The sequence below is a fragment of the Sarcophilus harrisii genome, chromosome 3, assembly GCF_902635505.1.
Source record: "Sarcophilus harrisii chromosome 3, mSarHar1.11, whole genome shotgun sequence".
Classification (NCBI taxonomy): domain Eukaryota; kingdom Metazoa; phylum Chordata; class Mammalia; order Dasyuromorphia; family Dasyuridae; genus Sarcophilus; species Sarcophilus harrisii.
Genome location: NC_045428.1, coordinates 306,974,590 through 307,001,378, shown reverse-complemented (window position 1 = coordinate 307,001,378; position 26,789 = coordinate 306,974,590). Strand labels below are relative to the sequence as shown.

The window sequence follows — 26,789 nt, the reverse complement described above, 5'->3', positions numbered from 1 at the left end:
GAAGGATATGTCAGAGAAAGGTCCATCTAATGAAATTATGGAGGATGAAGCTCTGCAAAAACCAAAGCATTTAACTGTGGGAAATCCTGTTTTCTTCATAGGATAAAGAAGAGTTGACTCTTTGATTCCCGCCCCCTCCCCCATCTTGGTCCCATTACAACAAATTCTTAGGGAAACAAACCTGAAGTCAACATATGGGATTGTGAAAGGTGAGGCACAGAGAAAAAGAGCACTGCTTATGGAGTTCAAATCCCATCCACTGGCTCTTTCTAGATGGCCTTAAGCAAATAATTTAACTTTCCTGGATCTTAATTTCCTCCTATGGAAAATGGAGAGATCAATATGGCTCTGAGTTCTAGATCTAGGATTCCATGAAGTCCTTGTATCGACTGCATGATTCTTACCCACTAGCTCAGGTTCAGATTAGGCAGTTCAATAATTCCATTGAATCAAAGACAAAATGCTATCTCTTTCTACTTCCTAATGCATTGAGAGCTGTGACATCTGAAATGGAATCATAGTGGACACTAAAAACAGAAGCCGAATGGTTCTTGAAGTAGCTGAACACTTACAAAATAAGACTAATAAATTAGCATTATCTTAGAAAATTAGTGTTCTCTTTGTCAGTCTAATAAATAAAGGTTTTTATGTTAGAGTCCTCATCTAGAATTAGAAGGGAACTCAGAGGCAATCTGGTCCAAGCTTCTCAATTTCAAGATGAAGAAACTGAGGCTGACACACAGGATAAGTGTCTTGCTCATGCTCATTTACTTTACAGGTAATAAATATCAGAAATAAAATTTGAACCCAGATCCTCTGACCCCAGAATTAGTATCCTTTCCACTATACCACACTGGAAATAAGATGAAAGACAAATCTGAAGAAAGTAAATTAGAAAAGAAGAAAGAATAAGGTAAAAATGTACAAAATTAAGTAAAATTCACCAGCAGTAAATCCAACTTGGCATTTTTTTTAAAGACCTGAAATATTAAATTTGGTATTAAACAGTTCTGGCAATTGGCTTTTAAAAACCAATTGACTGAAAAGGCTAAGGACTTAAAAAAAAGGTTTCTCTTAATTAGAAGATTAGGAAAGGAGAAATAGAGATGAAAGGAATTAGAAAGGAGCCACAGACAAGTAGTAGAGAATACACCAGTCACTTGGAATGCTTTGTTTCGTCCAGACTTGGGATTTCAAAACTGGCAATTCCCTGTATATGTGTGTGTTGTGTTTCAAGAAACCATTTGTACATTTCTCATTATGATTGTCCTGAATGTGTGTATATATATATATGTTGTGTAATCTACATATATATATGTACATAATATATGTTTTTAGATAAAAATTATCACCTGTACTGTTCACTAGGAGAGTCATCAATGAAAAGAAACGATTTACACACTATCGTTAAAATTGTGCCAATAAAAATATCTTTCTGTTATCAGTAGAAATTAGGGAAAAGGGTAAGATAAATGGTCTTTAAAAAGGATAAAGACAACATTGACATGATTCATCAGGTAAAGAGAAGCAGAAACAGATAAAAATGAAAAAAATTCTAAGTGTACATACATCTAGAGTAAGATATATGTGTGCGTATGTGTGTGTATCTATGTGCATATGTGTATGGATCTGTCTGTCCCTATCTATGTGTTCACACACTCACAAATGTAATACAAAATTCAGAAATTGCTTAATTTGCAGAGGGGATCAAATTTTGCCAAGTTCACAATTTGGCAGTATTCTTGCATATTTCGTGCAATGGGCAATTTCAGTGAGAATTCCTAACTATTTTGTGCCATGAGCAGATTGTAATTGTCTGGTTCAAATACACACATTTTACTGACCTTATGTCCTCTGTCAAACAGACATAAAAAAGGCATTATCACCAAGTTTTAGAGAAGATAGCTTCTGAATGTACTTACTACCATTCTGTTTTCTTTTTCAAGTGTTTGTACAAAATGTGTCACCGAGTTGGACAACAGAGAGACAGGAGCCTTGCCATCATTTGTCACTGCTTATTCCATCTGGGTTAACACTATAGTCACTGCTTCTGCCATTCCTCTCCCCCCTCTCCATTAAAGGGCACACATGCTCTTCTTTGTATTGTGTCCCCAGCATTGATTTCCTCAAATTCCTTTAGTTCCAAAATCCCTTTCTCTCCATTCTAATGCTGAAGGTTGCTAACTTCCTCATCCTGAGCTGTGTTTCCAAGTCATTCTTACCACCTGAGTGATGAACCTCATGAGTTTTCCTTCTACCAAAGTGAATTATCTCCTTCTCTGCAACTTAACCACCTCAGAAAGTTATTGGGAGCACTGACTAGATTACACTAGCGCTTGACTAGAATGACACAACCAGTAAATTTCAGAGGTAAATAACCTAATAAACAAATTCATACTTTGCTTTAATTTGTCAGATAGTTCAACATCTCATCTTTAGTAATCTGCAAGTTCTAGAGAGGAACTTGAGATCCTACATTCTTTCTATCTGTGTTCCTATCAAGAATCCTAATCAAGAATCTTGTGAAGGAGGCCTTTCCCAATGTTCCTTCTTCTCCCCATTCCCTTTTCCCTCACTGACTTACATTTCAAAATTACCTTCCATTTGTATTTTATATATATATATATATATATATATATATATATACACACATATATACTACATGCTAAGAATTATATGGACAACCAGTCTCATATGTGCATGCATGTACATCATGTATATATACATGTGTGTGTGTGTATATATAGATATATATATATATATACACACATACAGTGCTAGGAGTTAAGGATGCTAAGTAAAAGAAACTAATAAGGAGATTTCATTCAAGAGCTTTCAGGGTAAAGGGGTATGACACACATGCAGATAATTACACTATGAAGTAGACGGTGATAGGAAAAAAAAAAGGAAAGATTCAGACAATATGTTCTAGGAAAATCTGAGGAAGGGGAAGATCCTTTCAATCAGGATAACTGTGGAAGGTTTTCAATGTTAATTGCCACTTGAGTTGAGTTTTGTAAAAAAAGGAAAATTCTGAAAAGTGCATTCCAGATGTGGAATGGATAATGCAAAAATAATTGACATTATTTTCAGAAAATTCACTATACTAAAACTCATATATATATATATATATATATATATATATATATATATATATACAAGAGTTTTATATTCCTATTAAGGGTTCTTTTTCATTTGTATTTCCTTTCATATAATATTAAAATGATTTTGTATTCCTTAGTGTAGTGAAGATAATATAAGGAGAAAATTCTGGAATTACAGGACTAGAATTCAAAGCCCAGCTCTGCCACTTGCTATCTCTGGGATTTGGAACAAATTACTTTCTCTCTCTGAACTTCAGTTACAACATCTGTACAAGGAAACTAAACACATCTGCTTTTTATTATTACATACTACTATTATTATGATAGAGAATAAATGGGATGACAATAATAACCACAAAACACTATTCTAATGAATTATTTTTAATAATATTATATTATTCTCTTAGTATTTTCAAGTGAGGAAAAGGAAAAATAAGTGGAAAACATTATGACCTTTAATAGCAGATTAGAAAAATTTCCCAGGATCTACATATGGACATTTATTTAAAAGTCATCTATGAATTCCATATTCTCTTCCAGGATTTATTTTTGTCCTTTAAGAGTTACATTTGAATATTTTAATAATATAGATAATTAGTTCTATGATAGTAAGTCACTCTAACTTCCCATTTTGCTGAGAAGCAAGAATGTACAAATTCATAAGCAACATCATAGAAACATCCTGTGCCTAAATAGGAAAGGAAAAAAAAAAGAAAAGAAAGAGTAAGTTTGACAAAGGTAACAAAAATGAAATTGAATTTTGGAGGAGATATGGAAAAGACAAACACATGAATGCAATGCTGGTGGAGTCAAGAAATGGTTCAACTCTTCTGGAGAAAAAAAGTAATTATCCTAGTAACTGTATAGACCTTTTGGCCCAGTGATAATACTACTGGTAGATTGCTCCAAGGAAGGCAAAGACAGTCAAAAAGGCCCCCTATAAACAAAAATATTTAAAGCATCAATTTTATATGGCAAAAAACCTAGAAGAAAAGTGGGAATCTATTATTTGAAGAATAACTGAAAATGGATTATATGAATAAAATGGAATATTATTACACCATAAAAATAATAAATAAAAATTCTGAGAAACTTTGGAAGTTTTATATGAACTGATGCAGACTGAAGCAAAACTAGAATGATTTATATGATGAACACAATAATGTAATGGGAAAAAAACATCAAAAGACTTTTCAGAATTCTGATCAATGTAGTAAACAAATGTGACCTCAAAGGACTAATGATGACGCTTGCCTTCTTCCTTTTGTCAGGTGGTTAGTGAAATATGTTTGAAATGAAGCATGCATTGCCAGAGATACATAAAGAATTTAATTGTCATGCTTAATTGTACTTTATTTCAAAAATGAATTCTATTAGGGCAGGAGACTAATTAGGAAGTGCCAGCAATATAAAAATATTTAAAAAACAATATAAAAACATAATAAAACTGTTTTTCACTTTAAAAAGGGAAGACTGAGTATGGTGGCACACTTCTGTAATCTATGCTATGGAAAAGGATGAGATTGGTATATTGCTCAAGCTTTGGAGTTCTCTGCTCCAGTAGGCTAAAATAAGCCAAAAGGGTGTCTACAATAAGTCTGCTCCCAGGTTGGTGAGACCTCAGGAGGGGGAGACCATCAGACTAAGGGACAAGTTGCTTGAAATTGTAAAAACAGAGAGGGTCAAAACCTTCATGCTGATCAGCAATGACCCTAAGCAGTGAATGGTTCCTATCCTTCCAGCCTAGATGAGATAGGGAGGCTCAGGCTCAAAGAATAAAATTTAATTTAATTTAAAAAGAAGGGAATGAGAACAGAACTCTACTATTTTTCAAAAGAATTCTTCCAGAACACAAAATTCAGATCCCTACGTGAAGAATTCAAAATTTGTTCTGAAGAAATTCAGACTTGGTTCTGACTTGATCATCCAAACCCAGAGGCTTTCCTTCTTATTCCCAGAAAAACAAAGGGAAATATTTCCAAATGAAACTTACTATACACATCCAAACTCTCTCTTTGTGTCTCTTCTGTCTCTCTGTCTGTCTGTTTCTGTTTTTCTGTTACTCTCTGTGTGTCTATCTTTCTATCCCTGTCTTTGTCTCTCTTTTTTTCTGTTTCTCTGTCTGTCTCTGTTTTTTCTCTCTGTCTCTCTGTCTCTGTCTCTTTATCTCTCTATCTTTGTCTCTGTTTCTGTGTCTCTGTCTGTCTCTCTGTCTCTGTCTCTGTTTTTCTCTCTGTCTCTCTATCTCTGCCTCTGTTTCTGTGTCTGTCTCTCTCTGTCTCTTTCTTCTCCCTTTTCTTCTCCCCTTTATCCGCCCCCCTTTCTCTCTGTCTCTATGTCCCAGTCTGTCTGTCTGTCTCTTCCTATTTTCAGTCTGTCTGTCTTCTCTCTTTCCCCTTCCTACCATCTCTCTCACACAACTGTATGGACTTTGTTCCCAAACTTAATGAAAAGCCCAGACCTAGCTGTGCTCTCACTGGCTGATGGACAGTGTGATTCAAAGAAGCCTTTGCAAAGGTTCCTTGGCCTTGCTTCTCCCTGCCCACTCTCCTCTGCAGCACTAAGTTTTCTGCTGTGCACTCCTAGATGAAGGGGAAGAATCCTTTGTCAGAAAGAGCGAATCACCTAATAGAGATTGAATACTCATAATGCTCCAAGGAGCTAGAAAGAAAAGTTTCCCAGCAAGTCTGGTGAATACCCAGGAGGATATAAATTGTCTCCCAAAGAGTTGGCCAGTTACCCACGGTTTCAGAACAACTCTGGGGACAGCAGACATTACAAAGGAAAAACATTCATTGTGGTCAGAAGCAGTGGATTTTCCTTGGGTTCTTCCCAGGCTAATATCTGTATAATTCAAACAAGCTGAGCATTTTCTGACAATGATCCCAGTAACTGGGGCAAAGGCGTATATAGTTTGCTGGTTACCATGATCTTGCAGATTTTGTTGTAGACAGAAGTCCTCTCTCTTGGCAACTGGCAATGGAATGTAAGCTCCTTGAAGGCAGCAGTTGTTTCACTTTTGCTATCTTCTGTACTTATTTAGAGAGTTATATAATGTCTCCCCCACTCTTTGGAGTTTTGAGAGTTGTTTGTGGGTTTATTTTTCATCAGTTTTGTCTTTCTTTTTATCCCCAGAACTTTGAACAGAGCTGGACACATATCAGCTGTTCAGTCATTTTCAATCATGAATAACTCTTTGTAATCCCATTTGGGGTTTTCTTGGCAAAATTGGAGTGGTTTGCTGTTTCCTTCTCCAGCTCACCTTACAGATGAACCAAAGCAAAAGGAGTTAAGTGACTTGCCTAGGGTCCCCACAACTAGTAAGTGCCTGAGCCCAAATTTGAACTCAGGAAGATGAATCTTCCTGACTCCAGGTCTGTAATGATCAACCATGATCATTGGATGATGCTGGCTTCTCTAACCAACACAATAACCTAAGGCAGTTGCAAAGGACTCATCATGTAAAAATGCTGTCTATCTCCAAAGAGAGAACTGATGAACTCTAAGTGCAAATCAAAGCAGTGTATCCACTGTGTTACCTGTTTTCACCAGGCACACAGCAAGCACCTAATAAATGCTTGTTAACTGATGACAATCAGTCCTTCAGAAATTAGCTGAATACTCCAATGAGGAGTTTGGATAGATAAGAGAAACCATTAAAAAGGGAAAGGTTGACTAATATGGTTCTTGCAGACTGGGTACAATAGTCTATTTCTAGAGTTCCTCTGTAACTCTGAAGCGTGTTCTGTAGTCATTTTTTACATTTTTACATTTCTTTTGGCCACCATGGAAAATGTCTCAGGGAGGCTTGACCAGGTTAGCAAAGAAATATGGAGGATCAGTTCCCTACATCTTAAGGAACAGGATAAAAGGTCCATCTATCTACTAATTAATTCCTTAAAAGTAGCCAGTAGTCTTATAAAGTCACAAGATATTAAATTCTGGGTTTGAAAGCAGGTTTCAGGGACGAGATTCAACTTAAGGGATGGAGAACTAGATTTAGCCAGAAATTCCAAAATTCTCAATTCTGTCTTAGATACTAACTGGTCACACAGCTGGGCACATTGCTTAGCCTTTCTCAGCCTCCATTTCCTTATGTATAAAGTGGGGATAATAATAGCTCCTACTTCATGGTGTTATTATGAGGATCAAATAAAATACTATATGTAAAGCATTTTGCAGGCCTTAAAGAGTGATAAACATGCTAGCTATTATTTTAACTGTGCTTGTTCCAAAAGAGCTATTTTTTTCTGAGCACCAGGGTTAATATTAGAATTAAAAGGTTTTTCTTTAATGGAACAGATTAGAAATAGTATCAGAGGACAGCTTAATCTATATATTCAAAGGGATCACAGCAGAGCATGTTATGAAGTATGCTATGAGAGAAGGTATTTGAGACACAACCAACACTTGGTGTTCTGTATATCTTTTTTTCAAACATTTGAATTAATTAATTTTAACATTCTTTTCTTTTAAAATTTTGAGTTCTAAATTCTTTCCTTCCATCCCACCCTTTCCTTTACCCACAGAAGGCAGGCACTCTGATATTAAGTATACATGTGAAATCATGCAAAACATATTTTAATTTTAGTTATTTTTTTTAAAAAAGCAAGAAAATAGGAAGTAGAAAATTACACTTCAATTTGCCCTCAATTTATCAGTTCTCTCTCTGGAGGTAGACAGCTTTTCTTTAAAAAATTATGAATTCGTTAGAATTGTCTTAGATTTCCGTGTTAATAAGAGTAACTCTTTCATAATTGATCAGTACAACATTGCTCTTACTGTGTACAATGATCCTCCAGTTCTTCTCACTTTACTTTGCATCATATCATTCCTGTAGGTCTTGCCTTGTTTTTTCTGAAACCAACCTCCTTTCATTTCTTACAACACAATAGTCCTCCACCATAATCACATTGTACAACTTGTTCATTTTAGAATTATTTTAATTTATCTTGTTGAGGCGGGAACTGAGTCCTCAACCTGATTCTTTTTACATGCTTAATATGTGCCTATTCATCCCATTTCTGGGCTTCAATTTTTTAATCATAAAATTTCAATTGTAAAGAAAGGGGTTGGGCCAAGTGATCTCTGACATCTCTTAGACCTAAACATCATATAATTCCTCAGTCATTTTCCTTTGGAAATGGTGACTGTAAGACACCGTTAAATATAAAGGGAGGCTTTGTTGTGGACAATGGAATCATCATCATCATCATTATCTTCATCATCATCATCATCATCATCATCATCACCACCACCATCACCACCACCAGCTCAAGAGTTTAGAGTCAATTTCCAGCTCTCACACATATCTGTGTTAGTTTAAGCAAGTCCTTCAATTTCCCAATCCCTTAGTTGCCTCATTTGTAAAATGAGAATATAATAACTTTCTGGCTTAGATGTCCCTTCTAGATCTAAGATCATAGGCTGTGCTGAATGAATCCCTTTGTTGCTGTTTTCTCTTTTCCTACTCATTGCTTCACATTTAATGGCTTCCCAACTCCTGTGGGAGCAAAGTATACAAGATATAGAAAGATACAGTCTGGGGCTTGATATTGTCTGTAATATATAAGCAAGAATTCATTGTTTTTTCCATCTAGACCACCCTAGGGTCTCCCTGCTCACCACTTCTGGAGTCCTTCTGAATCTTTATTCCTAAGTTAATGAGGACTTACTGTAGTTACAAAGCTATAAGGTCAAGGGCTCTCTTTTACTGCCCATTCTGGCTATCACTGTGCCCAGAGCTAATGAGAAAAAGATGACTCCAACATATAACAAGTGACACACAAATAGAAAAAGAAATTACATTTTCTTTCTTCTGGGGCTACCTTTCTTCCCTAACCTGAAATGGAGTCTCCATGTATTTCTCTACCAGAATCCTTCCCTTTCTTTAAGGACCACTTCAGGTGCTACCTCCCTCATGAAATCTTTTCTGAGCCCTCTCCCCCCCCAGTTTGATGTCATAGCTTCCCTCCTTCTTTGAATCTCTATTTACACTTTGTTTATACCTTTCCTTTAGTCTATATATGATTTTATTTTATCATTATTCACATATAGAGAAATATAAATAACTTTGCACCTCTTATCTCAAATAATGAGTAGCACTGCATGGTAGAGAGGTCAAGCCTCCCTGAGACTTTTTCCACAGAGACCAAAAGTCAGCCCTGGAACTAGTAAGATGAGAACAAAGTTCCACTCTGAACACACTGACTATGAAAACCTGGGCTAGAAGTAATATCCCAGACAGACCCTAAGGGAACTCTTTAAAAGACAATAAAAAATACAAATAAGTTTCAGAGAAAGGGTATCAATTTTCACAAATAGTGATAATTTTATATATCAATAAAATCAGTGTCCATGTATATGTGTATATTTATGTGTTATAATATAGTATTTAATCATTTGTATATTAGGAAAATCCATCCCAACTCAATATTTAGCTCCTATAAAGGCAAGGACTGTATTTTATTTAATTCTTGTATTTCAATTAGTGCCTAGCACAATACCACATACAGAGTAAATACCTCAGAAGTGTTTAATTGCTTCATATTAAAATGATACTGTTTGTTAAGCTCAGTACTAATAGCTTTAACATTTAAATTAATCATTCTATGGGTACTTATGTCATTATCTGCAATAACAATTATCAATAATTATTATTATTTAGCCTATAAGTATGTGCTAGTACTAAAGTCAGTACACAAACTTGAAGTGTCCAAGTCTTTAAAAGAATATTGTCTGGTATTGATGGATAAAACAATTATACAAAATTTACTCCCAAATTTATAGTATCGCTGGACCGTCTGCAAAGAACTTCAAGAGTTTTAGAAACATTATGAAAATTAAAGTGATTTTCTCTCATATTTGAGTGTCCAGTTGATGGCTCACTCAATTCAAGTTTTAATTATTAAACACCTACTATGTGCAAGATGTTCTATTAGTCAATGATGATTCAAAGGCAAAAACTAAATGGCGCCTAACCTCAAAGAGCTTATATTCTACTATGACGTTATAATCATTCTTTACAAAACAAAAAACAATACAAAAATGCCACAAAATTTAATTTCCCTTTCTCTCCCAACCTGGAAAAACAGGAGATAATTATGAGGATACCTACTATTTTGTAGAAACTTTAGATTGATCTATTTCTAACCCAAGCCAACTAATTCCTCCTGAGGCAGCCTAATGGCTCTATGCTTCCAGGGGCTGACAATATTAAGTCTTAATATACTACAATTTCTGAGTTCAAAATATTTGTTGATCTCAGTTTCCTCACTAGTTGGGATTACAGCCATCACTTCCAGCAACCTTTATTCGTTATATGAAAAAGGAAAATGAATACAGTTAGAATTTGAATTCAATATATCATTCTCAAAAAGCCACTATGAATAGTGGGTAAAAAGTTGGCTTAAGAGCCAGGAAGACCTCCATTTGAATTTTGCTTCTCAGCAAGTCACTTAAGCTCACAATGCTTCCCAGGCAGCTCTCCAAGACTAGAAATTGCTGATCAAGTGTCAGAATGCTTTGGTTGAAGGAGTTTCCTCATCAGCTGATTCTTATTTCAATAAAATCACAAGTCTTATCTTTTCTTAGCTTCAGTGAGTGGTCTCTCATTTTAGGCCATATGGTCAGCATCTTGGAATTAGGTACCTTACAGCAGAGCTTATTATTGTTTATGCCCACTTTCACAGCCCATTCCATCCAGCCAACTATATTTTGTTCAACTCAGCCCTCTTTCAGATTATATTGCACATTACTAAATTCAGTAGGAGAGTACCTAGAACAGATAGGATCCTGGAGGTTTCTAAATGAAATAGCCTGCTGAGAAATTCTATTATGTAGCTCATCTTACTGTGCCATGATGGTAATAACCCTAATTTCCTTGACCCCCAAACAGCACTCATCTCTCTGGGATCTGAAATGCCCCTTGATGAAGATCATGCTATTTCTGTGTCTTTCACTCACCAGCTAACTGCTGATTAAAGGTAGTATTAATAGCTCCCTAAGTGCCCCCTGAACTTGGCTGTCAGCATGGTGGAACTCTGGCCTAACAACACCCATAGCATCGGCAGCTTTTATTTTAGGATTAGAGGTAGGGTATATGGATGGAGGAGGGAAGGGCAGTCAGAGGATGAGGGTCAGAATAGACAGAGCTAGCTAATAAGAGCCTCTTCTTTAAGAGGAATTGAATTAGGCACATTTTCTCAACCTTCAAATACTGAAAAATTTCCAGAGATGATTCCCTTAGGCTGATAAAGTGCCTCATTTCAGCTGCTCAGTTGTGAAGGCTTCTATACAATTGTCAAGTTCAAAGAGTCTCTTGGGTTTCACAAAGGCAAGAATTTGCATCTTGGTGAAAAATTACCTAAGACATTCCCAAGTGGGAGACGGGTGAGAATCAGCATTTGTAGGAATGAGAGAGAAATGTAGAGGTCAAAGAAGATAGAAGCCACAAGAGTGGGGCTTACTATAAAGGTGAGTAGGTTTCTAGAGAGAAGTTAATGAAAATAATGATTGCCAATGGGTTTTCCATTTAAACCTCATTGGTCTTAATAAAGAAATGAATGGATCACACAATAAGTGGAGGGTAGTTAGTTCACTAATGACCTTTTGTTGAGATCTAAGCTTTTTCAATGGCAAATTAATTGCTCTGATTGAAAAAGAATCAAATTGGTCTATAGTCTACTGGAAAAGCTTAGTGTACCAGAAATTAAATGGCTTGAGTTTCCAATCCTGATGTGTGACCTTGAACAATTAATTTAATTTCTTACGTTCTCATGTTCGCATACATAAAAATGGGGATGATATAGAATGTCCCTCCTCACATTTTATGGAGTGATAGTGATGATTAAGATTTTTATTTAAAATATTTTCCATTCATTTGGAGAAAATTGCTTTTATTCATTCACTAATTTCTATTGTTGTTTGTTTTCTGTAACCCTTCTTTTCTCAGTCAAAAGAAACAGTTATTAATGCACATCATGTGCATTATCTCTGATTCAACAATTCACAGTGGTTCTCCATGATCTATTACACAAAGCCCATATTCCTTTTCCTTTCTTTCATGATTCTCCAGGATCTGGCTTTTCCCCTATAGTTGTAAGTAGTCCTCTATCTCACTGATTGCAAATGGAAATAATTATATTCTAACCAGAACAATTTCCTCAAAATATTTTCAACATGCCAGTGTTCATTCTGGCTTCTGAACTTTCTCAATCCAAAACACACTTCCCTGCTTCTTTCTCTCTATCCAAATTCCCAAGTGGGAGATGGGTGAGAATCAGCATTTGTAGAAATGAGAGAGAAATGTAAAGGTCAAAGAAGATAGAAGCCACAAGAGTGGGCTTACTATAAAGGTGAGTAGGTTTCTAAAGAGAAGTTAATAAAAATAATGATTGCCAATGGGTTTTCCACTTAAACCTCATTGGTCTTAATAAAGAAATGAATGGATCACACAATAAGTGGAGGGTTGTTAGTTCACTAATGATCTTTTGTTGAGATCTAAGCTTTTTCAATGGCAAATTAATTGTTCTGATTGAAAAAGAATCAAATTGGTCTATAGTCTACTGGAAAAACTTAGTGTACCAGAAATTAAATGGCTTGAGTTTCCAGTCAAATCCAGTCAAATCTCATCTAGTCCAAGTCCCTTTATGAAGGGATCTTTATAAAGACCCTCTAAATTCTCTAGGGTTAAAAACTACTATCTTGTATGTAATCAGCACCTGGTGATATAGTTTTTACTTGTTCTATAATTGTGTCAAAGGGATTTACTGTTTTTCACCCACTAGAGTTTTCCTTGATATTAGAAACAATGCCTGTTTGGTTGGTGTTGGTGAAAGGATCTACTACTATTATGGTACCAAATATCATATTAGGGATCCTGAGAAATATATATTATCCTTTTCTCTTGTATCAACTTCATTCATTTTTTCAACTTAATTCATGACAACAATTTTCTTGATAATAATCTACCACTTATTATGTTTTCCTGTCTCTTTTGGTTGAAACAGATTTAATGTATTATCATGGAGCATCACACCTCATAATAATGAATAGTGATTGATATGCCTTTAAGTTTTGCAAAAAAAAAATAGTAGTCGTAAAATCTCAGTTATAAGAGACCATAGAGGGCATCTAAAGACTGTAAATCAGGACAATAATAGGGGTAAAATCTTAAATTTGGTACTGTGTGTTCATTTAGTTGATTAGAGTCTGAGACTCACAAATTTTAGAACTGAAAAGGACCTGAAAGAACATCCAGTCCAAATATTATCTAGACAGAGTGAGCAAACAAAACAAAACAAACAAAAATCATGGCATTTCTTTCTCCAGCTCATTTTATATATGAAGAACTGAGGCAAATCAAATAAATGACTTGGCAAGGGTCACACAACTGTTGTCTGAGGCCCAATTGGAACTCAGGAAGAAGAGTCTTCCTGACTCCAACCCTGGTGTACCAACTATTGCAGCATACACCTGAATTCAAAACTTGCCTGTGATCCTGGAAAATTATTTAATTTTTCTCACCTTATCTATAAATGAGATTGCAATGACATTTATCTCACAATCAGATGGCATATGTATAAAATGCTTCTCAACCTCTGAAACAGCATTATTATGGAAAAAGTCATCTTCAATATTTGAAGGAATATGTTGTAAAAGAAGGATCAGTTTTTTTCCAGATGACAAAACCAGGAGAAATAGATGAAACTTGCAGCAAAGCATATTTAGGACCAACCTAAGAGTAGAAACGGAGAAGACTTCTTTGCAATAAAAATTCACAGAGAAATGAGCTGACATGAGAAGTGACAAGTCACCCTTCACTGAGTAAGAATTTTTAAACAGAAACTTGGTGTGGGGATATTATAGAAATCATTTCTATTTGGGTATGGATTGAAACTGCCAAGATCCCTTTAAGGAAGCATTTCTATAAGGTAACCTTCTTGGCCTTCAAGGAGCCCCCAAACTGGCCTAAAACCCAAGCTATTGAAGGGTACTTTACTCATAAGTAAAGTAGACTATTTGTACTTACAAGTACAGCATGATAGAATATCTCATGCAATAAGTTTACTGTACAGCATGAAGAATATCTCATGCAATAAGTTTAGTGTACAGCATAATTTATTGGGTTGCATGAAACTTTGTTTCTTCCAACAAAGCTCCTATGTCTCTTTGCTCTATCTATTATCTGTGGAGTCAAATTTTCCAATAAGACCATGAGTCCGAATGCCTGTCAAAAGTCTAGATTTGATTGTCCCAGTACCAAATATTGGAGGCCTGGGCATAATTTTCATATTAATTAAAAGCCTTTTATTCCCTTAAGAACATCATTAAGGCAGGCCTAATTTGGAAGCATCACGATGGAACAAAAAAGCCAGAGTACTAAGAGTTCCAAATCACTTATCCTGGTCTAACCTCAGTTTCCTCATCTATAAAATGAGGACGGTACAATTAAAAACACTTTGTAAGCCACAAAAGGCTGTACAAATATGAATGATTACTACAAAGTATGGATGCAGCTTCTTCCCCTAAAGTGCGGGAAAGGCTGTTGGAAATTGAACCTCAACAGAGTAACATGACATAATCCAGCAGAGGTTTTACTGACTAAACCTTTGGGTTTAGTTTAGTCCCATAACTTCCTCTATCCCTACTTCTTCCTATCCTATTCTTTCTTTTCTCTATCTTCTTCCCCTTTGCCAGTAACAGCTCTAGGCAAACCTCTAGGCAGTATTTGCTGTCTGGGCAGGCTAATTGGTCTCCAAGTGTCTCTGCAAACACTAAACTACCAACAATTTATTTTAAAAAAACACAGAAATGATTTATTTGTCACAAACAGAAAGTAAATATATATGTGTGTGTGTGTATGTATAAATGTTTTGCACCTCATAAAGAAAAATAATAATTTTCATTAGGAAAAAAAAAACAAACCTACAGTGGAAAGGGATCTTACTTCTCTACATTCTATGGAAAGACTCACAAATAGATACCCAGATGCAAACATCCAAAAGAGCAAGACAGACAGTTCTGTATAGCTATGTTTCAAAATAGTCAATTGAACTTTGTCCATAATGCCCCCTATTTTCAAAACCAAGTTGGTCTCTAGAAAAAGCATTGAATAATTGCACAAAACCTTGAATGGAACAAGCTAACCAAAGCTAACATACAGTTGATAGCAGAAAACAAGCTCCTTAGGGCAGCCAAGGAGTAGGGTAGAAGGAAAATGGGATTGGGAAGCAGGGATCTTGAGTCCAAGGTTCTCTTTACTAACTTTCCGACTCTAGACAAGTCTCTTCAACTGGGGGACAAAGAGGGGCCTCTCATTTTCCTCCTGGGGAATGTAGGTAATGTCTAAAGTCCTTCCAATCCTAGCATTCCACCTAAGGTCCTTCCAATCCTAACATTATCCATGATAGCTTAGGATGTCATTGGGTCAAAATCTGGAAGGGTCCTTTACGATTATTGAACCCAAAGTCACACAAGGAACACACTCTTCTGGTACTTTTCCAGGTAGTTTAATTAACTCCTTAAGCTGCTTTATCATGAAAGTAGAGTTTTTCGATGTCTTTGTTTCATTGAAATTCATGCCTACTCTCTGCAACAGACACTGAACAGACACCTTCCCAATAGGTGATCGATTGCCTTCTAATCAAGCTCAAAAGTGAAACGGTGGGAAAGGTTAGCCTCTGCTCCAGCCCCTTAGCTATCCCCCACCCCACACCAAGCTGCAAGTCTAGCTCTGACCAAAGGATAATACAAACTGTGAAACCTAACAGGGGTCTTCTTTATATCCCATATCCTGAACCTCATTTCTCACAGGGATCACAGCATTTTAAATTTGGAGCTTCAAGGGACTTTAGAGACTGTATAGGGAAACCCTTTTATTTACAGATGATAAAACTGCAGCTCTGAGAATGTCCTAAGATCACACAGCTATTAGATGTCAGAGACTGGATTTGAACTCAGGTCTTCCTCATTCTAATTTCAGCACTCTATACATTTTGTCACATTATCTTCACTTTGTCACACATATTAAAATTGAGCCTGGATACATTAGAGACCTAATTTAGGGAACACTAAATTAGGAGTGTAAATACATAAACATATTTCTTTTATAATATAATATACAATATAATAATATATTTATAAATAAGAAATACGTACTATATAATACCAATATTTATATTTATAAATTATATATATATTAATTTAGACCTGGATGGATCTCAGAGCTCATTTAACCTATCCTTCAACCTCTAACCCCACATTTTATACATGAGAAAACTGAGATTCAGAAATATTAAATGACTTGCTTAAAGCCATAAAAGGCAGAACCAGGATTTGAATCCAATTTTTCTGACTCCAAGCCCAATCTCTTTCCATTGCACAATATTGAGTCATGTAGCACTACTTCTACCTTCATAACAGTCATGGAATAATTGAGTGGCCAGCTGGGGGTAGTTTGACTACCCTTATATATCTGTAAGTCGATCAGGATTTGTTATGCATTTACTATGAGAAATCATTTCAGAAAAAGATCTACCATCTTCATCACTACTGAGATATGGGGTGTGTGTCTCAGTGTGGCCTCTGAAAGAATGTAGGACTCCGGCTATCTCCAAACCTAAGGACATGAGATTTACATACTCAGTGGGTGGACCACGTTCCCTGAAGGAGCTGGCAGCCCAGCAAAGCAAGACAAGGATTTTTATAGAGTATATGGTGCTGATTATATTAAAAGATATGTAAATTTTGAGGTTATAGGAGGAGTTTGCTAACACGGGAGGTCCAAAAATCTTAGCAGAACTGTGTATGCAGTTATCTAGAATGCAAACAGAAAATCCCACTCTGGATGGATTAATATATGATAATGGTATTATAATTAGCATAGGTTCACACAAGGACAGAGAAGAAGGGGACTGCATAGGCACCGTGTTGGGGGAAAGATTTATTAAGGTTTGCAGTCCAATGTCCTATTCTGCATCCTGTTGGTCTACTTTCTTATTGTCTGAGTTCTACAGTACGTCTAAGTTAGATGGTGTGGTTACTAGGACACATTGATGTGCTTGTTGCTATAGTGATCTCTCTGGGATTAGGGCCTGGGAGCAACAGGTTCCCATCATCACCACTAGCAATAACTGATAACCAACTGTCACAAATGGAGAGGGAGAGGGGCCCTGGAACTGGGAGTTCATCCATCCACCCCCTCCTTGCCAGACCATCAGTCTTGTTTTTTATCCCAATCAAGGGAAGCAAGTCTTGAGGAGAAGGGGTCACCAGCCACCCACAGAGTGGGCAAGCCCGCCTCACTAAAGTTCTTGCCATTTGACTCTGTCAAATGATTCAACATCAGAACCGATATGAATCAGTGGAAATGATATTAAAGAAGAGACAGCACCATCTGCTTTACTGCTTAAGGACAATGGGATCTTTCCATCTGACTTACAGCTGAAACCTTCCATTTGTGTTCTCTTTTCCATTAGAATATGAGCTCCCTCAGAGCAGAGACTGTCTTGCTTTTCTGTTTGTATCTGCGGATCTTAGCATCGTACTTACTTTGTACATAGTAAGCCTAGGAATGAATCATCAGGAAATGCTTCATTTATTCATTTATGTGCCACCCATTTACTTATGTACCAGTCATTTATTAGCCAACTGTGCTAAGCACTGTGAACAAAAGAGAAAGTCAAAAGTAAGGTGAGAAAAAGAACACTATCTGCCTTTTCCTTAATTTAATATCATATTTCTTGGAAAAAATAAGATAATCTACCATATGCAGAACTCCTTGGAGGTCTCAGAAAAACAGTGGGTTAATATGGGTGGCTAAGGGTAGCTATGCTTGATGAGGGAATTGAATTCTGCCCCAATCTCACTCACTGCTGCAGATTCAGTATCAAGAAATCTCACTGAATAGCCAAACTCAGATTAATTCAGGGACTAGAATTGACTCCAGAGAACAGTTGATGAAACACGTTCCCTCCTCTTGGTAAGGAGGTGGGTAACTATGTGAGCAGAATGCTGCATATATTGTCACATGTGGCTGCTTTGTTGCTTGGTTTCTGAAACTATTTTTCTTTGTTATAAAAGGGCTCCATGAGGATAGTATATTGGTAAATAGCTGATGTGTAAAAGACAAAAGACATGCAGAAAGCTTTAAAAAGAGAGAAATACTATGGAAACATTGAGTTACTGGGTCTTTGAAGTGTCAAATCAGGAAGGTTTCTGTTTTTTTGACTGCATCTCACTTCTATCTCCAACAATTTTTGTCACAAATTGTAAAAGAAAGATAATTTGGGCTGCAGTCACCATAGCCTAGACAAGGAATATCTAAACTCATAGGTAAGGGAGGTGGAGTGGCTCAGCAACAAAATTTACATATTTGTAAGCATAAACCCTCTGAGAATTTTGTCAGGAGGTAACAAGCCAGCAGCTCGGACAGCAGAACCCAAAAGAGAGAAAAGTTCCAATTAGCCAAAAGAAATAGAGCCCTGTTCCCAGAATCCCAATTAAATCAGAACCAATCAATGCTTGATCTGGTTCCTGCCGTTTTGCTCAGGAAATAATGAGAAAAATGAAAGGCCCAGCCAGCCCTGTGTAGGTCTTTGAAGCTGGAAAAATCACAAACATTGCTTTTAAAAGTCTGTGTGGCAGCTGCTGCACCTGCTCTGGTCCTTTAAGAGATCAGCCTGGCTGTGCTGAGTATTCCAGACCCAGCTCCAACCTCAGCTTTGACATACCACAAAGGAGGGCTTGAATCTGTCCCACCCCGAACCCCAGGGGAACAAAGGGAAGCGTTATGATACCAAATTGGGCCAGTTAAAAAAGTCTGCATTTATTGGTGATTTGACTTGGAGCATCTCCACCACCACCACCACCCACCCATCCCAGCTTAGACACACATACTCTATTTTGAGCTCATGCATCGTTCATATCTATAACCAGGAAATTCAATAGTAACACAAAAGCCACACTCAATTTTCTCTGAGACTCAGGATACATAAGCTGCCCCAGCCCAGCCAATTAGTCTCATCCATAGAATAACTAAACTGACACCCCTTATTATTTCAGGGCTGGAAGCCCTGTGTTTGTGCAAAATAAACAAGGAACACAAGAGCTGGCCTGTGGACTTCAGCTGTGCTGACAACACATGAGTGGGGGGCAAGGAAAAAAGAAAGGGAATGGATACTCCCTGGTCCAATGAGGGAAAAAATGTCAACAAAAGTAAGTTAGGTACACACTACACCATGCAATTAAATCCTCAGCAACAATAAACAAGGTGAAAACATAAGGGATTCTTTTGGGGGGGCGGGGTAGGCAGAGAAAGGGAATCAGGTAATAGTGTATGAGTTCCACACTGAGTATCTTACCACTGAATAAACCAAAAAAACTTGTGTGTCAGAAATATATGGCTTTTTAAAGGGATATAAGCTAGCTTCCTAATCAGTTCTGTCCCCTTCCAAACTCTCTACCTCCCCCAGTGCTAATTTCCTAGCATTTCCTGGCCATGACTTTGCAGAAAGGTGTCACTACAGAGAATCTATGGAATCTCCATCCATACCTCTAATACTTTTAGCCACAGGACAAACAAAATTAATCCACTTTTTTCCCCATTTGTAGTAATGTGTCAATAGAATAGTGAATGAAGTTGCTTAGAGGAAAATGTCTTAGCTATATTCATACACTGAAATTGGCTTTTTAGTACTCATAAGTCAATTTTTCATCCTGTATATCTTTCAGAGATGGAATTTGAGACAATGCATAGCACTTGCTCCATTTTGTCTAAGCCATTCATTTTTTTGGTCTAAATTTTAGGAAAAACAAAACTTTCTTTCAATAATCTGGCCCCAGGGACTGACATAGAACTTTTGGAGAAGACCAAGCACTATAGCTTTGAATTAATGAGCCAAGGGCTTTTGGTACTAGTTTTAGGGCATCCACTGTTATTAAGAAACTGGATCATGTTTAAACTCCATTCAAAGGCAGCTTCCTCTCAATTATCCATAAACAACCTGCTCATATATATAAAGATCATATATAAATGATAACAGATGGACAATTCAAATACTGCACAGAATCCAGGACTTCTATCATGTTAGAGAGATTCTTAACAGCTAGAAGTTCTTCACCTGAGGTTCATGAACTTGTTTTCTTAAAATTTAAATAGATGCCTTTCAATAAAATTGGTTTTCTTCATAATCATGTATGTTTTATTTTGTGTACTTAATAATATTTTTTGAGCAGGTATCAATAGGTTTCACCAGACTGTTTTATATGTTTATATATTTTCATGTGACATACACAAAACCTCAGCTTTATAGAGAATTTATAGTTGAGCAGAAACAAGGACCATAAAGGATAAGAAGTGTGGGATCAGTGATAATCTTCCCTGGTGGGGGAAGTACCCATAGTAATGAGACCATAGATTTATCAAGGTAAAGAAGCAGCATTTGCCCATGACACTAGAAGTCTGCCTTCATCTAGATCAGGGGTGGGGGATCTTTTTTTTCCTGCCAAGAGCCATTTATATATTTATAACAACATTCTCAGGCCATATAAAATTATCAGCTTATAAACTCAAGTAGTGAAAGGTTGTACCTAGCTTTCAGCTCATCATCACCTGTGGTTGTCTTAGCAGGAGCTGGAATTTTCCACCCCTGATCTAGAGTGATGGGGACTATAACAGATTTAGGCTGAGAAAGTGGTGTGAGCATGTCTGGCTGAATATATGTCTCCAGAGGTCTCATGGTATATTAAAACCTCATATAAAGGATGTATATGATAATCCTTTTAAAAATGAAGAAATTTTTCTACAACTGCATATCAACATTGATGTTGCAAATTTTAGTCTTATATCCCCTCAGATGCTGACAAATTAAGTGACTTGCCCAGATCACTCAGCTAGTTTGTATTAGAGGTAAAACTTGAAGCCATGTCTTTCTTACTCTGAAGCTAGCTCTCTCTCTCTCTCTCTCTCTCTGTCTCTCTGTCTCTCTGTCTCTCTCTCTCTGTCTCTCTCTCTCTCTCTCTCTCTCTCTATAAAGTTCAGAAGCCAGAATGAACACTGGCATGTTGAAAATATTTTGAGGAAATTATATATACACATATATATATACATATACATACACACATCTTTGGGATTAGCTATGCACCTTCTCTTTCTCTTTAGCATGGATAATCAAGAGTTAATTATATAAAACAATCCCTAGTGATAGGAATAACTTGGACGTGGAGAAAGGATTGTCAGAAACTTTAATGATATTCAGCTTCCCACATACTTTGTTTCTGTCTTATTTTGAGAGGTAGGTTAACAACAGGAAGATATCACTGCCCTTACCTGGGCAAGAAACAAAATCCCAAAATCACTTAGAGAGACTCAAGTCAGACTCACCCTTGCATACTACATTGTTTTCAGGTTCATAGCCAGCTTTGCAGGTGCATCGCCCAATTGGTACCATCCACTCTCCATCCCCGTTGCAATACAGTTTAATAGGGACATCCACTTCCTCTGCATTGGGGATGCACGTTCCCCGAGCAATTACCAGAGATGTGCTTTCAGCCCCAGTCATGGTCTCTGGAAAAATAGCAAAATTCTGCACGATGCTGGGACACTTCTTGAAAAAGACTCTGACAGAAAGAAGAGACATACAAGCCCCATAATCTTGAAAAGCGAGGTAAAATCCATTCCGAGTGAGGGGCCCAAAGCTTCTCACTTCTGTGTTGACTTTCATCAGCCTTCCCCCAAAATCTACCTGGGAGAAGCTCTCATCTGCAGCAATAGTGTCCACTTTGAGGTAGGGAGCCTCTGTCCAGAAGGCAGACTTCTTGGTGGCGATGACCGAGTCTGTCTCATAGTAGTAGAGATTGAAGGTCTCTTTGCAAGAACCAGGAACATTCGGGAGGCTGCTGCAGTCTCTCACAGTGAAGCGCATCTCTGTGTAGATACGATGGGCCCCTCGCCGATTGATGAAAGTAGTCAGCAGCCAGTTGTTCTGGTTGGGCTCAAAGACATTGCACACTTGGTAGGTACGGATAGTGTTCAGGTTTTCATCATAGCCACTGACCTCTTCCCACTGCACAGAATGGATGCCGAGAGCAAGAGAGATTGAGAGAGAAAAAGAGGAAAAAAGATAGTGAGAGATCATGAGAGGGGAAAAGACCATAGAATTCTAGCTTAGAGAGAACCTGGAAAGAGAATGCAGAGGAACAAGGGATCATATTTATTGGAAAAGACTTCAGAAAGTCATTCAGTCCAGCTGTTTCATTTTAGAGAGAAAAATAGATCCAGAAAGATTTACTATAACCTGGACCAGACACTTAATGACAATATCAGAATTCAAATTCAGGTGCTTTCCTTCAAATCCAGTTCTCCTAATATGACATGATGATTCCCTTAATACTATGATCATGCAATATTGCATGGTTTAATTAATTATTTGTGTCCTTTCCATCTATAATATTCTAAGATTTGGCAAGGACTAGGGCTTAAACTTTGTATCTCTCCCAGAATTTAGCACAATATTTATTTAAAAGTGCTTTTTGAATGAATGAATAAACAATAGAACTAATAGCAAATGAATGGATCTTTTATCTTGCTGTAAAAGATGAAGTTCTTTGAAAATGATTTTCCTTTCTTTAAAAATCTTCCTCATCATTATTTCTGAAAGCTGTTATCATAGTATTTTCCCAATAGTCATGGTGAACCAAACTATGACACTTTCTATCCAGTGTTTCCCAATCCAACCTACACTGCAGAACAGTGAAACAGCTACATTCTTTGCCATGGACTCACCTACCTTTTGGAATCTTTTGATAGCTAAGGACCTAGAGTTGTGGGCAGGGAAGGATATGAGAGAGGCAGGAGGAAGACAAAAGGAATAGTCATGACTCAAGTTTTTAAAAGTTTTTCTTATATTTATGTTTTTAGGGTTTTAAAATATTTTTGTATTTTTAAGTATTTTTCAATTTTACTTTACATTTTGAAAGAAGTCAAGGACTGTGGTAGTGAAAACTTTGCAGCCCAATAAAAATTTGCTACAGATCATGCTCTTTGTCTTTTGGAAGAACCATTCTTAAATCATCTCAGACAGATGAAAACTTCCCTTAGCTTTAAAAGGTCTCTCAGGGAGTAGATTCTACAATATCTCTCATTGTTCATTCCAAAATATATCTTGCAGTTGGGATGGCCTTCCTTAGAGCCAACATACATACACTCCTCAGGTTTACCCTCTCTTAATTTTCTTTTCCAAAGAGGGTACAAGGGGTTATTCTAACCCAGTATATGCTCAGCTGCTCCACTGCTGATGTCTGCTTTCATAACACATCAGTCCCAGACCCACACAGGCACAGCTGGATCTCATCATCTCAATCAGGTGACTGCTCAGATTTTTTACATGAGACTCCACTTTCTGCTTACCATATTAACTGTTGTGGCCACACCACTTTTTAGTGTCTGTTTAAAGAATTGGATAAATTCCTTTAAGATTTTTTTTTAAGTGATGTTCTGGTTCAGTTAGATTTTGTGGCTCCATAGCTCTTTTCAGAAGGTAGACTGTACAAGTTGTGGGAGGACTGCCATCCTACTCATAGAAATGATTAATGAACAACCTTAAATTGTACCCAGTATGCACATTTCAAGAAAATATCTAATGGAAAGTGAGTTAGAAAAAATGATTGTTGTCAAAAGTTCCATGCTGGTAGATGCAGGATCTTATGAGTGGTTTCTCCCTTTAAAGTGACCTATTAAGTCATTTTATGCAGGGATAGGACTGCAGTCCCCACCACAAAGAATGCTGAGACTAGTAGATTTTGAGCTGCAGTGGGCTAGACTAGAGTCTCAGGCATAAGCACTGAGTCTAACACCAATATGTTGACTCTAGGGGTACCAGTTCTAACTGGTGGCAAGAACCTGATTGTTAAATGTTGAGTGTGAACATTTATACCTCAGAAATAAGCAAGTGCTACAAGTCACAGCCTGATTTATTGTTTTGCTGATTATGGATTAAAGAAACTGTTACTAATGCATATTAAAGTGTGTGCATGTAGTATGTACATTTTTTCCCTGACTGTTAAAAACAGTCCTGTATTGCCTTATAAATATTGCTTGAGGTGTGCAGTAGAAGAATTAGGGAATGAACTTATCACATGACAAGAAGGTCAAGGACCATAGAATAATAATATAATAATTACAGGTATTTATATATAATAATGCAAGGTTTCCAAAAAGCTTTGCATCTGATATCTGCTTTCAGCCTCACAACATCCCATATTGTGTGTCTAGGGAGGAAAATCTACTTTAGATGGAAGGTAGAGCAAGTAAAGGCTCCCATGCTGATCAATGGTAGTGATGGGGTACAGGGTGACTCCAATTAGTGGGGTACAAGGATGCAGCAGATTCTGTATGGACCATCAAATGACGGGATATGGGTATGCAGAAACTCTAAACCTCAAAATTTCAGACTCCATATTTTTTGATATGGTACATCAAATCTTGGGGAGAGAGGGTTCAACCACAAAATTATACTGGGGTCTTGGGCCAGTCTTGTGAGGAGTCTCAAAAGAATCTGGCAAAAGAAAAGGCAAAGATTTTTTATGTCATTATCTGACATATTAACTCCCAGTGGGGACTTTTAGCAATAAAAAGGGGAAAGACTCTAAAACTAAGTTTCCTAGCAAAACACGCAATTAATCAGGGGAAAGATACCATAAGATAGGGCAAGTTCTTAGGCTGCCATAAGGCAGGTGGCTCCTAATGAACCTACAAATAACTGGGGGATTACTGAAGGGCTAAAAAGTTAGCAAGGAAAATATAGCTAAGTTATTTTATAGGAGAGAAATAAGCTCAGAGGTTGGAATTATAACTTTGATTTCTGATTGGATACAGTAATCATAGGGTTTATCAATGTAAGGAATTTTACAAAGAATTAATCATATCAGTGTTCCTTCCTGCTTGCCTCAGGGAGTAGCTTGGCTTCTAGAATGTTTATAGAAATTCAAGCTCTTTCTGTCAATGTCCCTCCCTATGACTTACCCAGGGACCAAAAATCCTGATCTTTGGTGGGATCTTTTTGTTAGGGGTCTTATTTGCCCCATCAGTAGAATCAGGTTTGGTGAAGGGAAGGTGCAACTTCCAACCTGAGAGAGATCTGGAGAACTTCATTGTTTAATACACAAATAAAAATTAAATGATATAGTAAGGAATAGAAGTTAGTAAAAGGAATGATTCCATCCAAGCAACTCTTAAGGTACTGTCAAAGAGATTCAAATCCCTTTCTTCCTATATAACTCCTTCTTTCTCAGTCTTGTTGATCAAAGGAAAGATTGATAGCAAAATAACAAGTAGGAAGGAAATTATGAGAAATGTGTCTTCAACTAAATGGTAATCAGTAAATAGAACATGAGACCTGAAGCCAGAAAACCTGTTTTTGAAGACCTGTCTTCAAATCTGGCCTTAAAAACTTACTAGCTGTTTTGATCTTGGGCAAGTTAATGATACACACACACACACACACACACACACACACACAGACACACACACACACACACACATTCATATACATATACACACGTACACACACATACATTCACACAAATATTGTATTGCCTCAATTTTCTTGTCTATAAAATAGGAATAATAACAACTACCACTCAAGTTTGTTGTGAGGATGGAATGAGTTAATAGTAATTAAATGTTTTGCAAATCTTAAAGTATTATATAAATGCTAGCTATTATTATTAAGTACCAGAAAATAAAATACAAGCCCCAGGGTCTATTAACAACAAAGCTAAATAAATAAAAAAACAATTATACATTTTTTTCTTTGTAATTGCAAAGTAAAAAAGGGAAAAGTTTTAAAGTTTGTTAAAATTCATAACAGTTACAAAATAGTTTGAGAGATATCAATTTTACTCATTTATTTTCTTAAATACTACCATAACTGTGTATTACTTTAATGTAGTATGATTTGTTTTTTAGATACAGCTGTTTTAAATAAATATTTTTATAATGTAAAGCAATTATAATTCAGTGGGGAAATAGATTATTTCCTTTTTTAGTTAACCATGTTTATTGGGAGTCTGATTTTTAATTGTGAGACAATAATCAAGACATCTCTGTTTACCTAATTATAGGTGAGCCTAATTGTAGCCAAAATACCAACAAGGAAATAAACAAAAACTGCACTGGTCTTAGAACCTTTTAAAGAAATAGGCAGCCTCCCTACTCTCCCTTATCCAATGAATCTGTTCTCCATCCTCATCAGAACCTTCTAAACATTTGTCAGTTCCCCCCGTAATTATTTCCTTCCCATCTACATTAGACCTCCTGGTTTGCCTATGATTCATTATCTGAGATTGCTGTTTTCATCACCATCCTAGATTTCCATATTACCTTGATCATCTGCCACAACCATTATGTCCATCCCCAACCCTGGGTTTTCCCAATAACAATTTTTGTTACTCTTCCCAGACCGCAGAAGGGCATAAGCATACAGATGTGACCCACTATACATTCATATCATGCAATTCAACTGGGCCCTTGCCATTTTCTTGAATTTATTACTGATTCCTTAGCCAAGGAGAAACCAGTTTATATTCCTATTTAAAATCCATGTTATCTTCTTGTTAAATGTGTTATGTTCTAGTAAGCTTGATTTTTATAACCCAAAAGCAAATCTATCAGAGAGCAAAAGT

The 26,789-nt window shown here is 36.7% G+C and overlaps 1 protein-coding gene across 5 annotated transcripts in view; it reads right to left on the bottom strand.

Annotated features, from left to right (window-relative positions):
• Positions 1–26,789, bottom strand: part of EPHB1 (EPH receptor B1) — a 705,608-nt gene that overhangs the window by 409,333 nt on the left and 269,486 nt on the right. For all 5 annotated transcript variants that reach the window (XM_031959775.1, XM_031959773.1, XM_031959774.1 and 2 more), the window contains exon 3: positions 21,490–22,171. In XM_031959775.1, the coding sequence (XP_031815635.1) occupies positions 21,490–22,171 (682 nt within the window). The remainder of the gene's footprint in view (positions 1–21,489; positions 22,172–26,789) is intronic.